This window comes from Acomys russatus, chromosome 1 (genome assembly GCF_903995435.1).
Source record: "Acomys russatus chromosome 1, mAcoRus1.1, whole genome shotgun sequence".
Lineage (NCBI taxonomy): Eukaryota > Metazoa > Chordata > Mammalia > Rodentia > Muridae > Acomys > Acomys russatus.
The window spans coordinates 99,970,308-99,994,754 of record NC_067137.1 but is presented as its reverse complement, the minus strand read 5'-3'; the positions used below and the strand labels follow the sequence as shown (position 1 = coordinate 99,994,754).

General features: G+C 38.9%; 1 protein-coding gene across 1 annotated transcript in view; it reads left to right on the top strand.

Annotated features, from left to right (window-relative positions):
* Positions 1-24,447, top strand: part of Cep128 (centrosomal protein 128) — a 362,133-nt gene that overhangs the window by 318,693 nt on the left and 18,993 nt on the right. The window contains exon 21 of the mRNA XM_051150095.1: positions 21,814-21,891. Coding sequence (XP_051006052.1) covers positions 21,814-21,891 — 78 coding nt within the window. The remainder of the gene's footprint in view (positions 1-21,813; positions 21,892-24,447) is intronic.

Here is a 24,447-nt window from a genome sequence, read left to right as displayed (position 1 = left end):
TTTGCATAACTGGTTTTCTGCAAGTGTTTTTCTGGGGCATTTCAATGTTTTTCTCTAGGAGCTCTTCCTTGTATGTGTGTCCTCTGTGAAGGCTAATGGCGCATATCTCTAACATGTGTCGCTGCTGTCAGGCACAAACCAGATGATGTGTCAAGCAGGTGGACTCACTGACTGCCACTTGCATTCAAGGCAGCACTGTATCCTGTTCCCATCCTCACTCCTAATCATGTTGCACTCAGAACTAACTTTGTCTGGTGATATAGCAGTGTTCCAATTTGGGATTTTTTTTTTTTTTTTACCTGCTTCTTCTGGGTGTGTAAGGAGTTCCGTGTCAAGTCAGGCAAAGTCAGTTGAGGTCCAGGTATCCAGAAAAGGACTGAGATTTGGTACACAGGAGTTAGAAGACGAGATTGGAAATTCTGGCACTGCACATGGCAGCTCACCTAGCCTCTCTCCACCCAAGTTCTGCTATTGCAAAATGAATCTAATTCTTGTCCAGATATCCACAAGCTGAGAAGACCCAATGAGATCATAGGTGGGAAAATTTTTTTTTAATTTTAAAATCTCTGTCACCATGCACAAGAGCATTAAACAAATGGAAAAGGGTTGGTTTATTAACCTAAACATTTCCATTCAACTCCTAGTTTTGCCACATTTGGCCATCTTGTCATTCTTTAAATCTCACTTTCAAAATTCCACAGTATTAATTAGGCTTAGCCTTCTTCCAGAAGTCCCAGTTGCCTTGGTTCTGCGCACCTCAGCCTCAGGTCTGCCTCCCTAGATGGTGGTAACACACAGCAATGACTTTTGGTCACTGCTTTGGGACAGCTTCCTGACTTTTTAGTTTCCCTGATTTTCTCCCATGGAGCCTGTCATCCCTCTGCCTTCCCATGTAGTCTTTATGCTTTGTGGCCACTCAGTGAGTTTCACTTCTTCGACGCTGAGGCCATTGTGTGCTAAAAACGTGTCTTGTCATCCATTACCTTTTTTTTTTTTTTCAGTCTTCCATGAACCTTGAGAGCCTAATTTTTAGACTCTTACTAAAATTAAAATTAAAATTTGCCTGACTAACTTGAAGACCCAGTTTTCTACTCATTCTCTGGATGACCAGTCCTGTGATCTGTAACAACCTGGACAATATACAAAATTAGTAACTCTAGAAGCCACTTAAGCAACATGTTTTTAAAAGGAAAATCAGCATAATGGGCAAATGTGTGGATTTTTGTCCATTTTTCTTAAATAAATGCTAATTTGTTGAAGCTGTTGACTAAGAATGCATGAAGTTCCTTTCCCTCACTCATGTCTTTCAGTCAATGCTTTCCATCCTGGTTTCCACCCCACACATGGCAGCTACTCCATGCAAAACACTGGCACCTAAACATTGTCCCTCCTGAGGAACACTGCTGCAGGGCAGCTGGGGAGAGTGCCCATGAAATTGACTAGACTTTTTCAGCCCCCTTAGAAGTAAATTAAGGGGGCTCCCCGGGAGGCGATACTTATGACTAAGATGATATTAAAAAGCTAGCATGATAGCAAGCAATTGAAAACTTTTCAGTGGTGGGTGTACTGTTAATATTTCATCAAGGGCAATTGGACCTACTCTTGATTTTTTTCTTTAGAGATTCCTTTCTTTTGTGTTTTTTAATTATATGGAACTCAGCACATCATATCAAACAGCAATTATTAAAATCAAACATTCTAACATAATGCAATTCACAGATAACTAACTTGATACATATATGCCAAGGAATGCTGGCAGGAAAATACTTAAAGCCTTTGTTTTTGTTTTTTATTATTCAAAACAATTTGTAAGAATAAATATATTGATCACATTCTTCCCTTCCCCCAAGTCTTTCCTGATCCTTTCCCCATTCCTAGCCACTCAACTTGAAATTCTTTCTCAAAGATAAATAAAAACCCCATACAACAACAAACCCCATACAACCAAGAAAACAAAAATAAAACCACGGCCAAGACAGAGAGAAAACAAACAACTAAAGAAGAAAGAAAGAAAAAAAAAAAAAAAAAAAAAAAAAAAAAGGGACACACACACACACACACACACACACACACACACACACACACACACACACCCCTAGGAAATTATATGTTGTTGGTCAACTACTCCTTAATATAGGCCTGTCCTGGAGTGTTTGATATATCCAGGGTTACTCTAATGGAGAAAACTGATTTTTCCCTCCTCCATCAGGTATAAATGGCAAACCTTTACTCTGGTAGCTAGGTAGCAAGGTTTTCAACCATTCATTCATTTAACAAGATAATATATAATGAGATTAAACAAACAAACAAACAAAAAAATCTATCCTATTGAAGTTGAAGAAGACAAAGCAACTGAAGGAAAGCAGCCCAAGGGAAGGCACAGGAGTCAGAGACCCACCTATTCCCACACTCAGAAACTCCTAAAAACACTAAAGTGGAAGCCATAATATATACATCTCGGACCTGATGCACACCCACGTAGGCCCTGTGCATGCTGCTTCAGGTTTGTGAATTCGTGTGAGCTTTGCTCAGGTTGATTTAGAGGGCCTTGTTTTTTTCGTGCCCTTGATCCCCTCTAGTTGTTACAGTCTTCTGTCTCCTTTTCCACAGGGTTCCCTAAACTCTGAGGGGAGGCATTTGATGGAGACATCCATGTAGGACTGAGGGTTCCAAGGTCTCTCATTCTCTGTGTTAAGTTTGGCTCTTCCCATCTGCTGCAGGAAGAAACCTCTCTTAGTATGACTTAATAGCACTGACCTGTGTATATAGCAGACTCATTAGTATTTTTATCACTATATTTCTTTCTCCTCGAAAGGAAACAACAGTTGTACCTTCTGAGACTATTTGCTATACAAGCATCCTTGTAAAGCTAGTCTGGTACCAAAAGTACCATGGAGTAGGTAGTAATCCCTGGAGACAGTCTCCAACAAGATTCTTTATCATCCTTCAGCAAAGTATAAAGATATCTTATCGTCTGTTACTGCTTTTATTGAATGCTAAATAACAATTCAAACTTACCCCCTGTCTTAGAGTGTCTATAGCTGTGATAAAACACCATGCCAAAAAGCAAATTGGGAAGGAAAGGCTTTGTTTGGCTTACATTTCCACATTTGCTGATCATCACTGAAGGAAGTCTGTTGTAGAAAATAAAAAGGCTATTAATAGCCTATAATTATTATGGTGGTTAATATTAAACCATCTGCTACCATATCAATTGGAGATACAGACACCTGACAGATTTGTAGTAAGCCTTATTTCACTTGGGGCTCAGCAGATATTACCCCCTAAACTACCTCTTTATCTCCCAGTCCCATATCCCATGCCATTTGCTCTAATCATTCCTATCTGAGCTACTTCCTGTCCATAATAATGTAACTACTTGCACACGATTTCTGTCTAGGCTGCTTTTTTGGAGCCACACTGATCCTCAGAGTAAATGTCTCCCAGCTTCTGGTTCTTCTTTGCTGACCCCATTGAGGGCTCTGCTTCCTTCCCCTCTTATACCGTCTCTCTGCCCTTCCATGATCCTTCTGCCCTCCAAGTGCTGGAATCCTGGCTACACCTACCTCACTCTGCCCTGCGCAGGTGTAGGCCTTTAATTTAGCCCATCAGGGCTAATTTTGGAGGCATGGTTATACAACATTATTTGGGGTACATGATGGTCTGCTCTTAAAAGAAAACAAGCAGACTGGGGGAGCAAAGTAATTAACAATCAAATACAAAGCACCAGACTATACTGTAACAGAAGTCAAGACTCAAGCCTGGCAGGAGCCTGGAGGCAGGAGATGATGCACAAGCTGTGGAGGGGTGCTGCTTTCTGCCTTGCTTCCCCTGGCTTCCTCAGCTTGCCTTATTATAGAACCGAGGATGGCACCACCCACAATGGGCTGGGCCCTCCCCATCCATCACCTATTAAGAAAATGCCTTACAGCTGGATCTCATGGAGATATTTCCTCAAATGAGGCTCCTTCCTCTCTGATCACTCTAGCTGTGTCAAGTTGACACACAAAACCATCCTCTACACGCCCCCCCCCACACACACTCATCACAACAAAGAAGAGGAAAATGAAAGAGGAATGCATTGCCCCAGAGAGTCAACAGTAAAAGTGCAGCTAATCATCATGATGGTGTAAGCAAAAAGTCAAACCAAACCTCTAAACAACAGCATTGTCCATGAGCTGCTACAGATTCAAGAATGCCTTTCTGAACAGTTTTGACATGGGGTGACAGAGCAGTAATGTAGCAAGTCTAAAGGCTGACATTACAGTGCCTGCCTTAGTTACTTCTCCACTCTTTGTGACAGGGTCCTTCACCAGTGAGCTCATTTTGCTTAGATTGCCTGGCCCTCGGCCTCTGCCTTGTCCTCTGCCCGCCTTAGTCCAGAGCTGGGGTTACAGGCACACTCTGCCATACCTGGCTTTTAACATGGGTGCCTGGTAACTGTTCATGTTTACACAACTATTTTATCCACTTAGCCATCTCCTGATCTTATGAATGTTTTTCTAAAGACAAAATGTAAATGTGACACTGTCATTCATTATTCAAAAAAAAAATTGTTTCAGAATGTGATTATCATTGTGTAGGAACTGATCATCAGTCTTTTTTAAAAGAAGTTATCATGTTTTTAAAAGCATTGTACTTTGAAGATGCAATCCCAAGAAGAATGGCTTAGTATTAGTAATTAATTAAAGTGCACAAGAAATGTATTTAAAATTTGTAACCAGAATTTGTAAGACAATATATTCCAGGCTTATTAATGGCGGCATTTCAGTCATATACCTCCAAACCAAGTGGATATTTAGTAGGTTTAAGTTATTTCTTGTTAGCATTTGTCTTGCCTTTTTCCTTCTCTGACTTGTTTATTAAATGATCAAAATGCAAAGAATTGGATCTGGACAGTAAATGGTTAGAATAATTATTCTGATATACTGAAAATTAAAGAAAAGCAAATTGCCTTTTCATGTTTCCCTTTTATTGTATTTATTCTCAGAAATGGGTCTTCTGTGCTTTCCAAGGAGTATAAACGTCAACTTCTTCAAGAGATAATGTAGTGTGTACAATAGACCCCATTTTACTCATCAATAGGTAACTTATTTACATCTCCAACTTATCCTTTAAAGCCTTGAATCTCCCATAAGAGAGTGACAGTATATACATTAAGAGGAATACTTTTAATGGATTGCTAAGCATGTAGCTTAGATATGACCTGTGTCTGCACTTTGTTAGAGATGATAACAGCAAACCTCTCACCTTCAGCCCTAACTCAAAATTGGGAGTATGGCCTGTAGGAGCAGGAAAATGATGTAAAACCTGAAATATTTACATAGTTATTAGAGATGACTGGGAATAACTGTGCCACCAAATTCAGAGTATATTTATTCAGTAGTTGTTATAGATTAATGGTATCAATTCAACAGATAGTGTGTGGAGATAATCCCTTTTATAGATGCTACGTGTGTGTCCCTCCAGAATTATATGTCAAAATAGTAGCCTCATTTAGAATGATATTAGAGGATGGGAACTTGGGAATTTTACAAGGTTTAGGTGAAGGGAACTCTTGTGATGGAATTAGTGACCATATAAGAAAAAGAAAAATACCAGAGAAGTGGTCTCTCCTATCCAACCCTCACGTGAGGCTCTAGTAAAAAGTTGGTTACTGTTCCCTCTCCAGAATTGGGAATCTGTTCATTTCTTGATCTTAGATTTCCTGTCTTCAGATCCTGAGGAATAAGTATTTCCAGGTCTATTCTACATGATCTACAATGTTTGTAATAGTAGCCAGGCCTAAAGATTTTCAAATTAATAGGAAAAAGAAAAAAAGAAATGAAAAAATTGCAAAATAGTACATGTGTTTGTATCTCTGTGTGTGTACTCTTTCTATCTCACCATGGTCCAAACAGTTTGTTTTTTATTAAAATCTTGAATATTACTGTATTAAATCTATTCAGTAAAGTAAAGGTTCTTTTTTAACTGTAGAATTTGTTTTATTAATTATTCATAGCCCTCTCTCTCTCCCCTTTCCACCAGTCAATCCTGAGACCACTTGATATGCTGGGGTGGGTAGGTATGGGGAGTCCCCTTCTCTGGGAATTTTTTAATTAATGTATTTATTTATTCACTCTACATCCTGATGGTAGCCCTTTCCCTCTTCTTCTCAGCTTCACCCTCCCTCCTCTTTCCCTGTCCTACCTCCTCTATTCCTCAGAAAAGGGGAGCTCCCTCTACCCACCCACCCCAGCTCATTAAGCTGTATCACAACTGAGCACATCCTCTTCCCCTGGCCTGGCCAGGCAGCCCCACCAGGGGTGTAGTGATTAAACATCAGGGAACAGAGTCCATGTCAGAGGCAGCCCCACTCTCCTTGCTGCGGGACCCACATGAAGCCTGATCTGCTCACTGGCTACATCGGTGTAGGGGCCCTAGGTCCAGTCCATACATGGTCCTCAGTTGGTGTTTCAGTCACCGCAAACCCTTCTGGCCCCTGGTTAGGGGCTGTGCTCACAGACAGGAACCTAACATAGCTGTCCTCTGAGATGCTCCACCCAGCAGCAGATGGAAACAGATACTGAGACTCATAGCTAAACATTGGGTGGAGCATAGGGAATCCTGTGGAAAGGTGAGAGGGAGGCTAGAAGGACCTAGAGATGACAGGAGCTCCAGAAGAAGACCAATGGAGTAAAGTGAAGTTTAGTGTAGGGATGCTAATAGGTCTGAGTATACACAGTAAATATTTAGTAAAGGTGATATCCTAGCCAGTGTCTATGTAGTATATGTCTGTTAAATTCTCTATAGTTCCTATGTATTATGTGCTTTTATAGTCCTCATAAGCATACATTTACACATACTGTGGTTCATGCCACTTTTCATTTTTAGTATGTTGAGTAAAGGATGTTGAACTTGTCCATGGTAGTTGGAAGTGTTAAAATGAAGTCGTGGAGGGGGCCCTAAGTTCAGAATTTCAGGTAATTTGGCAAGATAGCTTCTTTGAACACCAACCACCATGCCACAGTACTCTATTGTCCAGTTGAATGAATGTGTGAGTTTCATTTGGAAAGAAGAAAAAAAAAATGAGCAATTTCAGATTCAGGAAAACAATCGGTTCTGGCAAGTGTCCGAAGAATTTGCTCAGCAAATAACCCTGAAAGCTGTTTGTGCCCACTGGCCTTTATGGTGCACTCTTCTCAGCCAAGGGTTTAATCTTTGACACCTGGGCCAGTTCAAGCTCTGCCTGGCTAGCCCATGAGAAACATGCTAATGTTTACTTTTCATGGTAGCTGCTGAGGAGAGATGTCTGCCATAAACCATCACTCTAGCGGCAAATTGTTGGTACTTGGAACCAAGTTATGTTCTACTGGTGAAAGTGCCTTGAGAGGGAGTTTAGTTAGATTTGGGTGGTTTAAAAATATACTTGATAGTCTCTGTTTCTGTCTTCTTTGACCAGTCACTAGGGGGATACCTTGTACAAAATCCACAGTAGTATTTCTGAGTGTTCATAAAAAGGATGGATAAATTATGAAAGCAAACATGAAAAATATAGACAGTTGATCTCAGTTACTTGTGAATTAATTCTCAAAGCTACCATGATAAAAATAAAATACCATGCCTGATTTCTATTTCCATCTGGCCTGCCTGTCACAGGAGAGTCATCCGTATGGGGGATTAACTGTCCAGAAGCTCTTTCCACATCCAGGCACTGTGTGTGGAGCAACGGAACATGATTAATGTGTTTTGTCATCCTCCTTGAGAGTACCCCTTCACAGTAGAAATACAGGCTAGTCATGCCCATCTCACCCAGATGACGTCAAATGACTTTGTCTCTCCAGGACAGCCATCATGCATTGTCACTCTTTTGTACTGGGACCCTTCTTAACTGGGAACAAGATAACCAGGACTGCAAGTTTCAGTGTGTGTCGGGAGCTTGAGGAAGGCATGGCTGGAAAACACGAGCTTTCCTCAGTCTGCCCTCTGCAGCATGCCCACCATTGCCAGTGTGCGGCAACCCTACGAAGTGGGATACCCTTCAAATCACAGTCTCTGCACCATGTAAGATGCTGTGCTTGTGCCCAGCTCTTTTCCTCAGCCCACACAGTTGAATTTGACCTCTCTGTCTTCTGTCAGATCATTTTTTCTTTAGTTTTGGGTATATAAAGAAATAGTCTCTTTCCTTCAAAAACAATTCTGATAGCTGAGTAATAATTTTGCTGTATGTTTTACCAATATTTCTAAGTTCTACATATATTTATTTTTATGGGGCTTTTTGCCCTCATAAGAATGAAAATTATCAGTAACTTGCTTGTATTCAGTACTAAAAGTATATGACATTGGCTTCCCTTTGAGGAATTTACTATCTCCTGAAACATATACATAATAAATTGATTTAGCATGAAACAGGAGTCATATATTCACATAGGAAGCAGACTCTTGTGCTCCTAATGCGTAGTTTAAAAGGAAAGTTTATGAAATGATAACTACTGTTATCACTGTAATTATAGCTAGTATTTCTTGCCTCTTCACTTCCTGCAGGCCCCCCTCTACATACTTGCTTGTTAATGTACTTGCTACTCATAACACTTCTGCATGAGAGGCATTGTTTTTTTTTTTTTTCATTTCTATTTTTAAATGAGCAAAGAGTTCCAAATATTCCCATAGATCAGGAACTTTCCTAAGGACTCATACATAGCAAGTAAGTGACTAAAACAGTATTTAAACTGAGACAGGTGGCTTAAGGGCCCATGCCTCTTAAATGCCGTGTTAGAAGTGGCAACTCAGCCAAATCCCTCAGGAGAATCAGGGGCTAATTAAAGCTCTGCATCTAAAACAAAGAACGGTCTGGCCAGATGGACCTTGGTACACAAAGTCATCATGGCTAGAAGCGTTTGGAAGAGAAATTAAGTATGAACTAGCATTGTTGGAAGTAGTGCTGGAAGCTCAGCATTTAGATAAAGGAAGAGTAACATCATTTTTGTTGTTGTTGTCGTTGTTGTTGTTAGGCCAGGTATAAAGTGGAAGACTGGAAGTTTCTTTGCCTGCTTTTAGAGGCATCCTTTTTAAAAAATACATAAAATGATAAATATTTAAAGTTGGTAGCTTGAGTGCAAACTCCTGAGAAGACAGACATCAGTTTGTCCTCTTATTTTTTTAAAGATTTATTTATATATTATTTTTATACAGTGTTCTGCCTGCATGTCCACCTGCAGGTCAGAAGAGGTTATCAGTTCATGTTATAGATGGCTGTGAGCCACCATTTGATTGCTGAGAATTGAACTCAGGACCTCTGGAACAGGAGTCAGTGCTCTTAACCTCTGAGCCATTATTAACTGTTCTTTCTACCACAGTGATGGTCCTCAGCTGCAGAAGTGTTCCTGGGTAAAGAAGCCCAGGCACTGTGATCACAGAGTTGGTCTACCCACTTTATCTTTGGAGGGAATAACCACCACAACACCACAGACACACACACACACACACACACACACACACACACACACACCAGCCTTTTTCGCTTAAAATTTAGGATCTCAAGCTACCATGAACTAAGATAGAACAAAGGTCTTTAGTGTGTTCATATTTGGACTTAAGATGTTCTGTATTTGACAGCTTCCCAGGTTCATATACCTAGTTGTGCCAACACTGATATAAACCATTGAGTCTCCTGGTTACTACCTAGTGTTTTATTTCCACTGCATATTGCCACATGTCCTAAAATAGAAGACTATTGAAAAAATGTTAATATGTGCAGAACATCCTCAAAGCTTTATGTCACAATGAATGCTCTTGAGGCATGAGAATATTGGGGTAAATCAGTAACACTGGAGTGGCATCTGTGTCCTTCTAGGAATTCAGCATATTTGCCCAGGGGATCTTTGTCAGAGTTCCACTACAGTAGCCTCTGGGGTTACCTCAGAATCTCTATCTTGCTCTTCAGGCCCCGAGCCTTCCTTGAATATTCCCAAACTCCACAAATTCAGAGGGTGAGGGTGAGGTGGGTAATGGCCTAGTGGCAACATATTTCCCTGGCGTGTGTAAGGGGTGTACTTTCCCTAGAAGTGCTAAATAAGTAAACAAAGAGCAAACTTTGAACTCCACAAATTCTACTCTTGCTTAAGAGTTGGGCTTGCAGTGGTCTCAAAACATTGTCTAGAGGAATAAGTTAGAGGAGCCAATCCTGTGCCCACTGCCCTTCAGTTGTGTGGATGAACTCAAATGTTTCAACTTGACCACAGCCTCAAAAGCTCTCTGAGGTCTTGCTCCTAGCACCTATCATATCTTGCCAGAAGCATCTTTGGCCTCACCGTGGACTCAATGAGCCATGCCAGGTTGTCAGGCATTCATTCCTATGGGGTGAAAGGCAGGGTTCTTCATTAGTATATTTGTTCATACTTCATTCTATCTCAAATGTTCAGCACTTGGGGGCAGGGACATTCTCATGGCTCATTCTGCCCTTCGTTATTTTACTCTAAGTCATCCTTCACAGGAGTTGATGAGGACCTGCAGCTGTTTAAAACAACACCCTACCATGTTGTCCTGCATCTATTTTTCCTTACAGAGTGTTTAGCACAACCTTGTATTTTATGAATTTTTTCCCCCAGTATAATGTAGCCCTCCTGAGGACAGAGAGATTTTTGCCTCACTTACTCCCCTGTAGAACAGTGTTCAGCACAAAGTAGACATTTGGTAAAATTTATAGGTGAGTGAAATACTAAAGCCTTTCTTTCATTGAATGATATTTCTTCACTGACAAATCATCTACGGAATATCTCACCTTAGCAAACATTGATGACAGGCTGGGAAAATATGTTCTACTCTTGTTATGATTACTGATCTTCTTGAGACCACCAGTTAGTTATACAGATAAATATATTTGACCTCTGATGAGTGACAATAAGGTAAGATTAATGAGGGAGCAGAGAATCAGAGAAGGCAAGGGAGGCCGTCTCTGAGGAAGCACAACCGAACGTGAAATGAATATGAAACACAGGGATAGCTAGCCAGTTCCTTCAAGTTTGCATATTTTATTATCTGTAAACTTTACACTTAAATAGTGCAGTCAAGGCCAAGGAGACTGCTCAGTTGGTAAAGTACTTGCCATATGAACATGAGGACCTGAGTTCAATTCCCAACACCCCATAAAAAGCCATGCGTGGTAGTACACATGTAGAATCCTTGTGCTGAGGAGGTAAAAACAAGAAGACCCCTTGGTTTCCTGGTTGTCCAGCCTGGGCAAATCAGTGTGCCTCAGGTCCCAACTAGAGATCCTGTTTAATAATAATGATAGTAATAACTCCTGAGGAACAAGATTACCTCCACTAGTACATAGGCATCTCACACACATCCCTACACATACACACATGGACATGGGAAAAATGTACACTGGCATTTCACTGAAAGGAATGGTATGCACACTAAAGTTGCTGGGGATGAGGACTTAAGTACCCAGTCCATTTACTCATTAAATACATCAAAATATAAATTGGATCAAAGACTACATCTATTTTATCTACTGGTGAAACTGTTGACATAGGGAAAAGCTGTTAACAATGCTGTTAGCATCAGGTGATAGGCATATACATGATCTCTAAATATTTGTTTCCTATGAACTTGTAAATACTCATTTCATTCACCATACGAGCAATTTCGTGAATTTTTATACTTTTATATAACAAAGTCACAGTTGAAGGCAAATATTAATACATTTTTGGGTGCAGCAGAGGGGTGGGAACAGCAAGATGGGAGAAGCTTTTCTGTTGGCGTCAGATGTTGTCTAATGGTATTTGTGGCTGTTGAGATGGTGTAAGCTACTCATCTATTTAATTGATAGATTTCAGAGGGTTCTTACCTATTAGTCAAAGGATGCTAGTTCAGACACAGAGGTAGGCAAGGAGGGTAATTTGTGTCCCAGGCAACGTATATGTGATGTATAATCACATTACTTTACCTAAAATTCAAATAATTATGAATAAGTTTGGCCTAACAACGCAAAGATGATAAAGGAAATATGTATCTTTAGTAACCAAATGTACATATTTTTAAAGAACTCCATTGACTGTATGTTCCCACAAAATTACAATTTTGTGCTCTATTAGTTATCTTACTTATATTCAAATGGTTAGAAATGGGACTCTGGGAGGAGTTACTGTAGTATTGTCCTTCATTTTTATTAAAAAAAAAAAAAAACTAAACACTAACTAATTTCTAAATCTTGGCTAATTACACTGTAGGTCAACTTAAGTATCAGTTTAATTAAAAAAAACAGTAGTCCATAAGATATTAACCATATCAAGGACATTGCAAGCAGAGGACTTATACCCCTCGTTCAGATGTAGCCAATGGACAGCTCATTCTCCACATGAGGAAGGGAGGGGAGAGTGGGGGACTGCCTCTGACACAACTCTGGTGCCCACGATTTGAACACTGCCTCTTGGTGGAGATGCCCTGTGGGAACATAGGAACGGGATGCAGGCTATCCAGATAAGACCTGATAGGCTGTGGTCAGATGTTGAGGGAGGAGGACCACACCTTTCAGAGATCTAGGGGAGGGGAATAGAGCAGAAAAGGGAGGGAGGTTGGGAAGAGGAAGATAAGAGTGAGAGGATTACAATTGGGATGTAATGTGAATAAATCATAATTTAAAAAAAAGAAATGTTATCTTAGAAACTGATGTCTTGGGCTGGAGAGATGGCTTCACCTTTAAAGACTAGGCTCACAACCAAAAATATAAGAAACTGATGTCTTTGTATAATTTTAATAAGAAGAATTAACCCAAATTGTATATATCTATAGCTAGAGTAAGTGGATTTAAAGCTTAATTTAAAAACTTGGATTTTTTAATCCAAATTATACTGAATATATATCTATATTATAAACATATATATGCATATGTATAGTAAGTATACTTAAATCTTTTAAACATGAAAGCAGGTTTTGAGTAAGGTAGGAGTTTAGGGTAAGTGTCATAACAAAGAACATGATGAAATGAAAAGACATACCATCATCTTCATTTGTAACTTCATCAAAACAAATTTGGTATTACTTATTTACCAAGAAATATACTAAGTGGGGTATTAACTATTGTGAACAATATTTGAAATCTAATTATAAAATTAATATATATAATTATAAAAGTTATAATATATATACACACACACACACACACACACACACACACACACACACACACACACAAATGTTCAGTTGTTTGGGGTATGTGAATGTCAGTGGCTTTGAAAATGAGTGTCGCCTACCATAGCCAAAGTCCTTAGGAATGTGTTCTCAGTTAATGTAACAGTTTGTCATCTGAGTTTCTTAGGCCAGGAGGTATATAATCTTAACCTTTTAGTCAAGGTGGAGTTTTTGGTGATTTTTTTTAACCCTTTGGACAAAACCCTATATGTTCCTGGGCCATAGTCACTCAAATTTGGTTCTAGAATAAACTCTCTCTTACTCTCTGAGGGAGAGACAGATGCTCATTTTGATGAAAATAAATGTTCATCAAATAAAGAGGCGAGTACAGCATGGTCACGATGTATGTGACATTATTCTTTTGTATTCTAAAATAATGTCTATATAATGGCAGGTGCATTCCTATAATAACTTGTTTCTACACTGCACTTTTTGATTAGTCTTTATTTGCTATAATTATAGGTTCTTGTCCAGTGCTTCTTTGCTATATGGAAGTTACTAGAGTTGAGAGTGCCTCAGATTCTGCATTCTTTTTCACTTGATGTTTGGAAAGTATTTGACAAATTTCAATGTACTTTCATATCCACTCTTTCACTTGATAATCACAGCTGCTGCTGGTGGATATATGATTGGTCCCCATTTTAAAAATAAAAGACGGTGGCTTAGAAGGGCAGGGTTAAGTGATATTCCTCAAACCACAAAATACATGTAAGTAACCTTCCTGGAATTGAGTCCTTCAGTACAGGCTGGTGACTTCAGTCCCCTCCCCAATGCTCAGTTTTCTGCCCTTCTGAGTACATTTTAGTTTCAATTTTAAGAAATAGTTATTTCCATTAAGCAGATTACAGACACCCCTTTCCAAGGAGGTGTAAATACTGAGCATACTGCTCAGCACACAGAGAAAACTATGTGCAGTCTACATTTGTTTTTTATGTTCTTCATAGAATGGAGCAGCAAGAACAATATTTACAAAGACAATATGGACTGTTTCCAGACATGAGACATGTCGCTTTATTCCCTGTCGTCTTATCATTCACTTTATTCTCAGTGTTTTCTTGTCAAGATGAACAAAGCTCTTCAAACCATTTACTTGGAAAGAAGTCTGTGTCTTTTGTAAGCTAATAAGAAGGCAATATATTGACTTTTACATATCATTTAGAATGAGAGATCGGTATCTGAGATAGTATCTTCTCTTTTAAAAAATTATTCATTCTTCAAGAATTCAAAACATAACAGAATGGTTCTGTAGAAAGATAAGGTAAGATAGTTAGATAAGGTCTTCAGAAACCTCAGAGACATACAGAATATGGCATTTAAAGATGTTTTTACTATTTCAAAGATACATTTACAATGAGACAGGTTAACTCCTGGCAACACCCAGCCTATCTCAAAAGACTATGATGAGCATCAAAGAACCTCCTTATGAAGATGGCTACAAATGTGGCAAAAAAGCCACTGGGTAAAATGTCCTCATTTCTACCCCAGACAGAATTCTGCCTAAAAATGGGCATGCTTGAATACAGGCAGAGTCGATGGTCAAACTCAGGCAAGACAGGATAAGCAAGTCCTCAATACTTCCTGCCTCACAAATATATCTGTCAGACATATTGGGCCAAAAGGCTGAAGATGGCCCTCCAATGTTATAGAGAATTTTGGGTGACTATTCAGGCAGTAAACTGTCTTTATCATCTTCTTATTTGGAAAGCTGCTAACCTGCACTTCCTGTCTACTCAGGTAATTAATTTTATTGCTTCTTAAGTCTCTGGTGGGGTTGAAGACCAAATAGTTTAGTTTTACAATTAATCTTAGTTGTTTAGGGGTTAAGATGTTTTTAGGTCTAGATAGATGTTTTAAGTTGATAATGATGAGATATGATAGATACTGATTTACATTCAGAATTTTAGACTCTCCAAGATAGGAATGATCTTTTCTTCAAGGTTGCCAAATACAACTAACCAAAGCACTATGAATGCAATATTTAAATAATTCCTGATTGTTTCATGGTTCTTCTTGCTGTAGGTAGTTTATTTATATATGTGTAATAAAATAAATGTGCATCTAAAAATATTTAATAAAAAATAAAATATTAAAAAACAATCCAAGACATGCCATATATAATGTATTTTCATTATCACTTATTCCTTGCTCGATTTTCTTCCAGAGTCCTCCTCTCTGTTCCTCTCCCAACTTCAGCTTATCTTCTGGATTTTCTTTTTGTCTTATAACTCACTGAATATAGTATTCTCTGTGTGTATGTGGTAATCATCTAGGGGGTATCACCCCTGCAGAAAATTCTCTTTCCTTCCATTACTGCCTTCAATTGCCAATGGCTTCTTAGCTAGGGGATGGACTATCATGAACCTCTCCCATATCTATGCTGTAAGAATGACTGGCTCTATCCTGTATGAGTCTTGTACAAGCCTTCCCGGCTGTTGTGAGTGCACAGGTGCAATGACCTTGTTGCGTCCAGAAGACAACCCCATCCTTTATCCACTATAATCTGCACATTTCCCTCCCCGCCATGTTCCCTGTGCTTTAGCCAGAGGGAGCCTGATACAAATGCCCCATTTAGAGCTAAGCACTCTACAGTCAACCTTTCCCTTTGGCCAGTTCTTTGTGTCTGACCTCAATTCCCTATAAAAAGAAGCTTCTCTGATGATGTGAGCTGTACTGATCTGTGGGTATAGGATCAAGTATCCAGAGGGGAGTTTGGTGCTCTGAACATTTAACAAACAACAGTTGTAGGTTCTTCTTAGGGTGTAGATCCTCCCCAGCCACTGGCTTTTGGCCGGGTTTATAGTGGCGGATGTAATATGGAGACTTTGGCATTTGGAGGAGCCAGAGCTGACAGTTTTCTCACCGGGCCTTACGCTGGCTGTCAGCAGCAGCACCAGGCTTTGCAGGCTGTTCTCAGTGTATATGGAGGAATCTCTTCGTTTTTGGAGGAACCAACACAACTTTCTCCATTAGGCCTCATGAAAGATGAGCATCAGCAGCAGCAGGCTTTGCAGGCCTGTCCTCTGCTACTGTTCGGGTTGGTTCCAGAGTGTTTGACAGTTTGGATTAAAAACAGGGCCTGTTAATGCCAATACAGCTGTGCTGGATCAAGTCACCGTCACTGCAAGGCGGACAGTGCACCCTTTATGTGATCTCACCGTTCCTCGTCTTGAACTGTGTTTACTCAGGTATTTTCACCACCGTTCAGTCATTTGTCAGGAAAGTTTAGCAGTAGATTTCTTTCCAAATGAAATAGAATTGCATTTTTGAACCCAAATAAACCGCTTCATAACCTTGTTTATTTAACATGTACATTGTGCCAGAAATATACACATAGTCTTAAAAAATATGGACAAATTCCCCTTTATCATCTAGACCTTAAAACATATGTGATTTCAATACCACTGTGAGAGAATTAAATTTGTTACGCGGTATCTATTAATAAAACTAAACAGATGTACCTTTTTACAAAGAGAAATATGTTCAGCCTATGGTCAAATTTGTTCCGTAAGTTCTCTCCACAGGAGACTGGATCTAAGATTTGTAATGCATTCCTCCCTTTAATTCCTAATTGATGCTACTTAGACTGTCATATGATATTATTCAATTTCCTTCTGGTCTAAAACAAAGGAAGATCTAAGGGAACAGTTTCGTAGGCCAGTTCCAACTGCTCAGCTCCATAGGAATCTGATGTGTGTTGAAATTTTGAAAGAGTGACGTTGGCAGCTTGTGTTGACAGACATGTGAACGCATCTGTAAATGGGCAAGCCACAGGGGCCCGCTGACAGATTCCAAATTCCAGTTACTTCCATCACTTGCTTCTACTCCTAGGAGAAAATAGCATCAAACAACAGACTTTTCTTTGGACATTTAGTAAAGATGCATGAGTTTATTAGGACGTGGTAGCTGTGTTTGTCTTTGTTCAGTCGACATCTATTTGAGGAAAGTTGTGAACCAAGTGTGAGCTCTAGTCCCATACATTATGATATCCAGACTCGTGTGTGTGTGTGTGTGTGTGTGTCTGTGTGTGTGTCTTTTCTGTCTGTCTTTCTAGCTGCTATGCATATGCACATAGATACACATGATCCTGAGCATAAACTCCCAGGCCCTAGCAATATAAAATTCTTCATGATTTCTTCTTAAAATTCCTCTAACAAAAGCAGACCCATCAAGAACACGTCTTCAGAGCTTGGCTGGAAAGTGTTGACAGTGGGAAATAAAAACAGCCACAATTACAGTTCCAGATGCCGTCCGTGCCTTGTTTGCTGATTATATAAATGTGGAGGTGTTTTGTTTTTATTTTTGTTTTTGGTAGTGAGAACATTGGCATTTCTGCATTCAGGCCACTGGAATTTGCATCCCAGTTTTGCTACCGTGGTTGTCAGTAGTTGCATATACTCACTGATCCTTCATATATGTAATGTGTGTGTATATATATATATATATATATACACACACACACACACACACACACACACACACACACATATATATGTGTGTGTGTGTGTGTGTGTGTGTGATATTCCTAGAAATAAGTCTATACTGCATGTGATGGTGTGAGTACGTGGAAGATTTAAATGTAACTCAGGATTGAGTTTAAGAGTAGATTATATTTTTTGGTTTAATCATTCATTATGCTTCTAAACAGGGTTGGAATTAACCATTGCCTGTAGGCTGTGTGAATGCAGCTCCTTGGGCCTCTGCAGGAAAAAGCTGTATATGACTCCTTTAACTTGTCACTGTGGTTTTTCTGTTATTTAAAATATATTATGATAACTATGTTACCATATAGAATATTTCAGAAAAGGGCCTTCTGCTTTGAGATAGACTCCTTTGATATTCCAGCATGGCCTTGAATTTATGGTCCTCTTGTATCCATTTCCTAACTGCTGAGGTTACAGGCATGTGTCACCGTGCCCAGGGAGAACCTTTCTGTAAACATCAGGTATGCTTTAAAGAATTGAATTAACCACATCATTTGCTACTACCATATGCTGAAATATACTTGAAAATGCAGGCGATAGATTGTTAATGGGAACTTCTTTACACCCTTTAAACTATTGGGCAACATTAACACACACACACACACACACACACACACACACACACACACACACCCCACATACAATTGAAGCAATTTGAAACATAGTTTTTCTGAATCTATGTGTAGAATTTTTGGAAGCCAACAAGTTTCTTACTGGATTGTTTGTCTGCCTACACATTAGTGAGGGATAAAGAGGCCTGGTGGCACTCAGAGGAAGGATAGCAGGCTACCAAGAAGAGACTTGATACCCTATGAGCATATACAGGGGGAAGAGGTCCCCTCAGTCACAGACATAGGGGAGGGGAGTAAGGGGAAAATGGGAGAGAGGGAGGAATGGGCAGATACAAGGGATGGGATAAGAATTGAGATGTAATATCAATAAATTAATAAAATATATATTTTTAAAAAGTCAGCGTGAGATGTGTGTAGTATGATACGATCCAATTATATATTTCCATCCAATGTTATGTTTCAATAGGAAAAAAATAACAGAACTAAAGCAAGATTTTATCCAGAGTAATGGTTTTAAGCTTGCACGGAAAGGGGGGGGGGGGGACACAGATAATCACTTCCTGAAATCTCACCTAAAGATGAAATCTTATGAGACCCTCAGGTCTGGCAGCCTGGCCTAATTGCCCTCATAACTCCACACCTGCTGTGCAAGTCAGCGTTTGTGCTTTCTGTTTTTGTTTTTGTTTTTGTTTTGTTTTGTTTTGTTTTTTTAGAATAGATGAGATTTACTTGTTTCATTGCATAGTTTTGTTTTGTTTTGTTTTTTAACATCTTTTACGTATGCATTGTTCTTCCTACCCTCCCTGGGAGTTAAGTCCTACCAAAGGAAGGGAGGGAGGGAAGGAAAGGAGGAAGGAAGGGGGGCTGTCACCTGTGTCTTACAGTGCTTTCTATTTTGCTTAAGATACATATTTACTGTAAACCAATAGGATAGACTAGAAGGAAGAAGAGGAAGACCTGTGAACAAGACAGCATTTCTGATACTGAAAAAATATTTAGTAGTGGCATGAGAGTGGAATATAAAGTAAGTCAACTAAGTCACAGGCAGAACTGAGCCCAGAAGTGCTACCTTAAAGTACACAGAACTGTGGTTTCAATCTTTTGTTCCCCCCACCCACCCACCCATATATCCCAACTGAAGTAAGTTATGAGAAAATATGAAGAGAGTACATGGAGACATGGTTGAGGGAAAGGGACCATACACATAACTGTGCTTAATAATGAATTCAACAAATTAAAAAGAAATAAAATAATAATGAGCTAAAGACTTTCATGCATACCACAGTAATGCAGCCATTTGAATATACACCCAAAACATCACACTTGTAACAAACGGATATGTGAATATGCAAAGACAAAATCACCTGGGTCACAAAATTACCTGGTTGATTGAAAATTACTTCCTCAGGTTTTATAGAGGTTATATGCTTATTTTAAGAAAGAATGAGATTAACTTACTTGACCTAGGTTCAGAGGACCACTCCCAAATTGGGGAAAAAAAAAAAACATGTTTTTTTAAAATTTTAGTGCTAAAATTCTATAAGAATCTGCTTATGAAAAGTATTTTATCCAATGTACAGTTTTGTCTTAAAATAGTCATCAGAGCTTTGCTTTGTAGTTTATTTTCAAGAGCTAATACAGTTTTTGAATATCTATAATTTTATTACTTAAATAAATATAGCCCACATAGTGACTAAAAATAAAAAACAGAACTCCCTGCTCTCTGAAATCTACATGTTGAGTTCTATATTAAGAAAAATGTCATTTAGATGAATATTTTCAACCCATGGAAAAATTAAGTGAAACCATTTAAAATGTATGGCAGTTTAAGTAAGTACATGAAGCAGAGAAACTAACAATAATATAAATGTTAAGCAGAAGGAACAAAATACTAAATCCTTTAAATAGACCCTAAGAAAGAATACTTTACTAACTTGGAACAAATTCCTGTTCAAAATGGCAGTGAGTATATTTGCTTTGCTCTCCAAAACTAAGTCACGAAGTAAGCTTGAGGAATAGAAGCAGTGATTTGTATATGACAAAACCAGAAAATAGCTGTAACTCTAAGTCACAGAACACTGAAACAGTCATATAGCACTAAAAACAGAAAAAGCGAAACTCATGTGCCCATCCAGGGAGTATTAACAGAAAGCAAGCATCATTTGCATCATTCAACCTGGAGAATTCCCGCCAGGCTTTTGATTCAACTCACTAGTACAATTACTGAAGACGGGAAGGTGAAAGGGGTGAATTGAAAGTGTGTTGAACAAAGATATCTCACTACTTCCATGTTTCCATCCATCGCTGTGCCCAGGGCCTCTGGGAGACATAAAGTACATGCATGCCCTGGAAAAACTGCTTTGGTGAGGCCCTGGTGCTGAGACACTAAGGCAGTGCCCAGAACCACTGGAATAGAGTGAAGATCACATGTGGAGCCTGAAATCATCTCAGAAAGTTCAGGATCTACCCATAAATCTGAATCTACGTAACCCAATAAAAAGCCCATGAGCACATGATTTGCCTTCCTCTATTAATCCTCTGTGTAGATGTCACTTGAGCGAATTCCTGTTGAGCTCTGTGTTGGTAAATATCAAACCCTAAAATCCTAGAGCTTAACAAAGTTCAAATTCTTTCACTCACATGATGGGCAGGTTTCGTCTATCTCGGAGCTGACCCTCTGGAGCTCGGGAAGTCCTCTGGACAGGACCTGCTATGAAAGAGCATGGGAGTCTAACCACTGAGTCCAGTGACACCCAGCGCATTGTTCAGGGAAGGGGGCAGCCATCACATGGAACATGGTGGTCACTCCCTTATCTGCAGCGCTAAGGTTTATGCCCTGAGGCTTACATCACCTGTAGGTTCCGGGGTTTTAAATTTGTAATTAAAATGAAAACAATTTCAAAATCTGATGCCAGTTACCAGTACATGCCCCATCTTTGGCTCAAGGTTGTTCTAACCACTGAGCCTCTGGGAGGTAATTTCCAGGTCATTCCCTCTGACATTTATATTGGTGGGTGTAACAGCACCAGGTATTCAGTGGCTTTGTAATAAATTATTGATGTATAATCAAGAGTCTTGTGCCTCCATCCCAAACGTTTGGTTTTAGACATTTCTTCTGTCTTCTGAGAACTGTGTTACATTTTCTTTTTGCCTAAAAATAATTGTTAAGAACTCTTTTCTTCCTAATGACAACATTTGAGAGTGTCTAATATGCCTCATAGAAATGTAACTGCAAACTCATCTTTTTCTCACCAGTACCTGGTGGTTAATTTCTGGTGTTCACTGAAGCAATTTTTGTAAATTAATGCAAATATGAAATGCTCTATAGAAAATTTCATAGCATGTCAGGTGAAAGCAATTATCTAGGAAGCCTTTTAACGGAGTCAGGTTGGCAAATGTGTCTCATACTTTGTGAAAGGAAATAATTATTTCAATTTAAAAGATTTATTGAAAATATTTACTCTTATCTGACTATAAATTTCTAGTTTCGTCTGCTGGTGGAGTGTCTTGTTTTCAGTATTTACATCCTGAGAATATTAATTTTTGATTGTGTTCCCTTACGCTTTGGTTTGCTCTTTTCCTAGAGTACCCGAGTGGCCTTAGACCATCTGGAGTCTGTGCCTGAGAAACTGAGCCTGCTAGAGGATTTCAAAGACTTCAGAGTGAGGAAGAGTTGGCTTGTCTCTTTCATTATTTTTGTCTGATTTAGAGCACTTGACATCTTCCTGATGTGCAAGGAAACTTCTGGGAAGGGAAGAAGCTCTGAGAAACACTGAGGACTTTTAACAATGTTGTCTTACCAGAGTTCCCTGACATGGGTGAAGCCAGGGCTGCGAATAGGCAAACGTAATTGTATTAATATCACATAGGAAATTATAACTTTATCTTACTATTAGAAATTTACTTTTTCCCCTAAAGCTGTAATGATAATTTAGAAGATCCTAAGAATTAAAGGGAATGACACATTCCATTGACAGCAGGACACCGAGGTACCTTCTGTTTTAGAGGCATCATATTTTATAGTTATTCCTCTACCATGGCATGTGAAATCAAGTTCATAGTAGTTTAGCGGTCATTTCTTCACATGTCCCTTTAGGGATGCTAATGTAAAGCACAGCTGTAGCGATTTAGAGTTTATTACAGTATCAACACACTAGGTATAAATAAAAGATCAAAGCTAAAAGTGATATGAGTTCATGTTGTGAACATGTAGCCTCTTATTTCAAATTGGCCCTAAAAACTACTTAAAAGTATGACTTATATTTAGATTCTTTTTAAATATAGCATATTATTTAATGATACAGTTCAGGAGGAAATGTCAGCAGGCAACAATAAGGGTATGTTGTCATAACCAACATAATGCAGATCTCAAAATGCAATGAGTATTTTTGATAATTCCATAACTACACGGTTTTTTAGCATGATCCAAGAGTGGGTTGACACATCATGAAGCCAGACAATTGCAAACAGGATAAAACAAGCTTTCCTTGTTACGTTACTGAAGTGTCGACTTTCTGTCATGATGTAAATGTGTATTTTCAGTTCAAATCCCCATCAGTCAGGACACCCCCATGCAGGACCATGTAATTTCCCTTCACCCTCATGTAATCTGGTGTGGAGAGTGGTTTACCACCAACCATCACCCTTACTTTTTCCCCCTTTGAACTAGTAAGTGTCAACTAGATGAATGGAGGATGGATGAGAAACAGATGCTAATATTAGACCAGGATACGCCTATGAAGTTAGGTTTCCAGTAGCAGCTCCCTTGTCCCCAGTACTTACTGAGCAGATTGCAATGACTGCAGACCAGAAGTCGTGTTCTCTTACCAGGAGGCCTATTATTGTTACTCAGAGTCCAGTGGTTGTAACCTGGCTTGCACATACACAGACTCCACTGTGAGGATACGTTTGTATTGAATTTTTCTGGGTGAATAATGTCTTTTCAAGTTCAGAATTGTACTTTCCAATTCATTAAAAGTAAAGCTTGTATCAAGAAAAGGACATACTTGCTAGAAATTTTTGTTATCACACACAGACAATATTTTTATAATTATAATAATATAGAAATTATTATTTTAATGTATAGCCAACAGTAGATAAATCCATTGTGCTATGTTTTTAATATTCAGGGATATTTCCCCTATGAGGAAATTGAAGCTTAGCATATGTAAGTTAGCTTTGAGTGAGATCTAATTTGTCTCTTCTTTTCACTATTGCCTCTATCTTGAAACCCAGTCCATATGTCCATGTGTTTCCTAAAGCCATCTATACAGCAGAAAATAGCTCATTTAAATCACCTTCATGAAATAACTAGATACCTCCTTAAGTGAAAATATAGAAACCCTTCATATTATTAAGCATGGATTATATTTACATGTGGACAATGTGTGTGTGTGTGTGTGTGTGTGTGTGTGTGTGTGTGTGTAGCAGATCCTATAACTTTCTATAAATTAGTGTAATGTGAACAAGAAGTCAAAGATCTATGGGTTTGTCTAAGTTCAAATTCATGCCCTAAATGGCTGGGTGGCTCAGGGAAAAAGTACACTTTACAAATGTATTTCTTGATAGTCCCATAGTTGTGAGTGCATAGAAACTCTGTCCTATTTTGACATGCTTGATTTTATTCTTGCTTGAGTATGACTGTATCCTCCCGTCTTCCTTCTCTCTCTTACTCTTTTTTTTTTTTTTTTTAACCCCATTTTGGGAGATAAAAAATGGTTCCTCTCTGTCATCTGTGTTTAAGCATCACTTATTTGACAAGGTGGGAAGGATGTGCCACTGCATTACAACCCAAATCTGCCACAGATTGCCTAGCTCTGGCCAAAGCATTTATTACTTCATGGTCCGCTTTCTTTTCTTTTCTCTGTTTTCCTTATGAAACTGAAAATGTTGGAACTGGAATATTCCAATTCTCATTTCTGCTTGAACCATCAGTGAGATGAAAGTTTCTTTGGGTGTATTTCCTACTCTATCTACCATAGATAATTGTACACACTTAAACCATTAACCCTCATTTTCTTTTAAATTGTTCCCCAAGTATCAAATGGCTAAATAATTGGCTATCATAGCTAATTGCCATTTTCCTGCTTTTCCCTGAAAGTGAGTGGAAGGAAAAAAATAGGTCTTGTACATGTTGCTTTCTTAATTTCTTTCTTCTCTGAATTTGTATGATTATGAAGGCTAAATTAAAAATTTTAAAGTATACAATCGATGTCCCA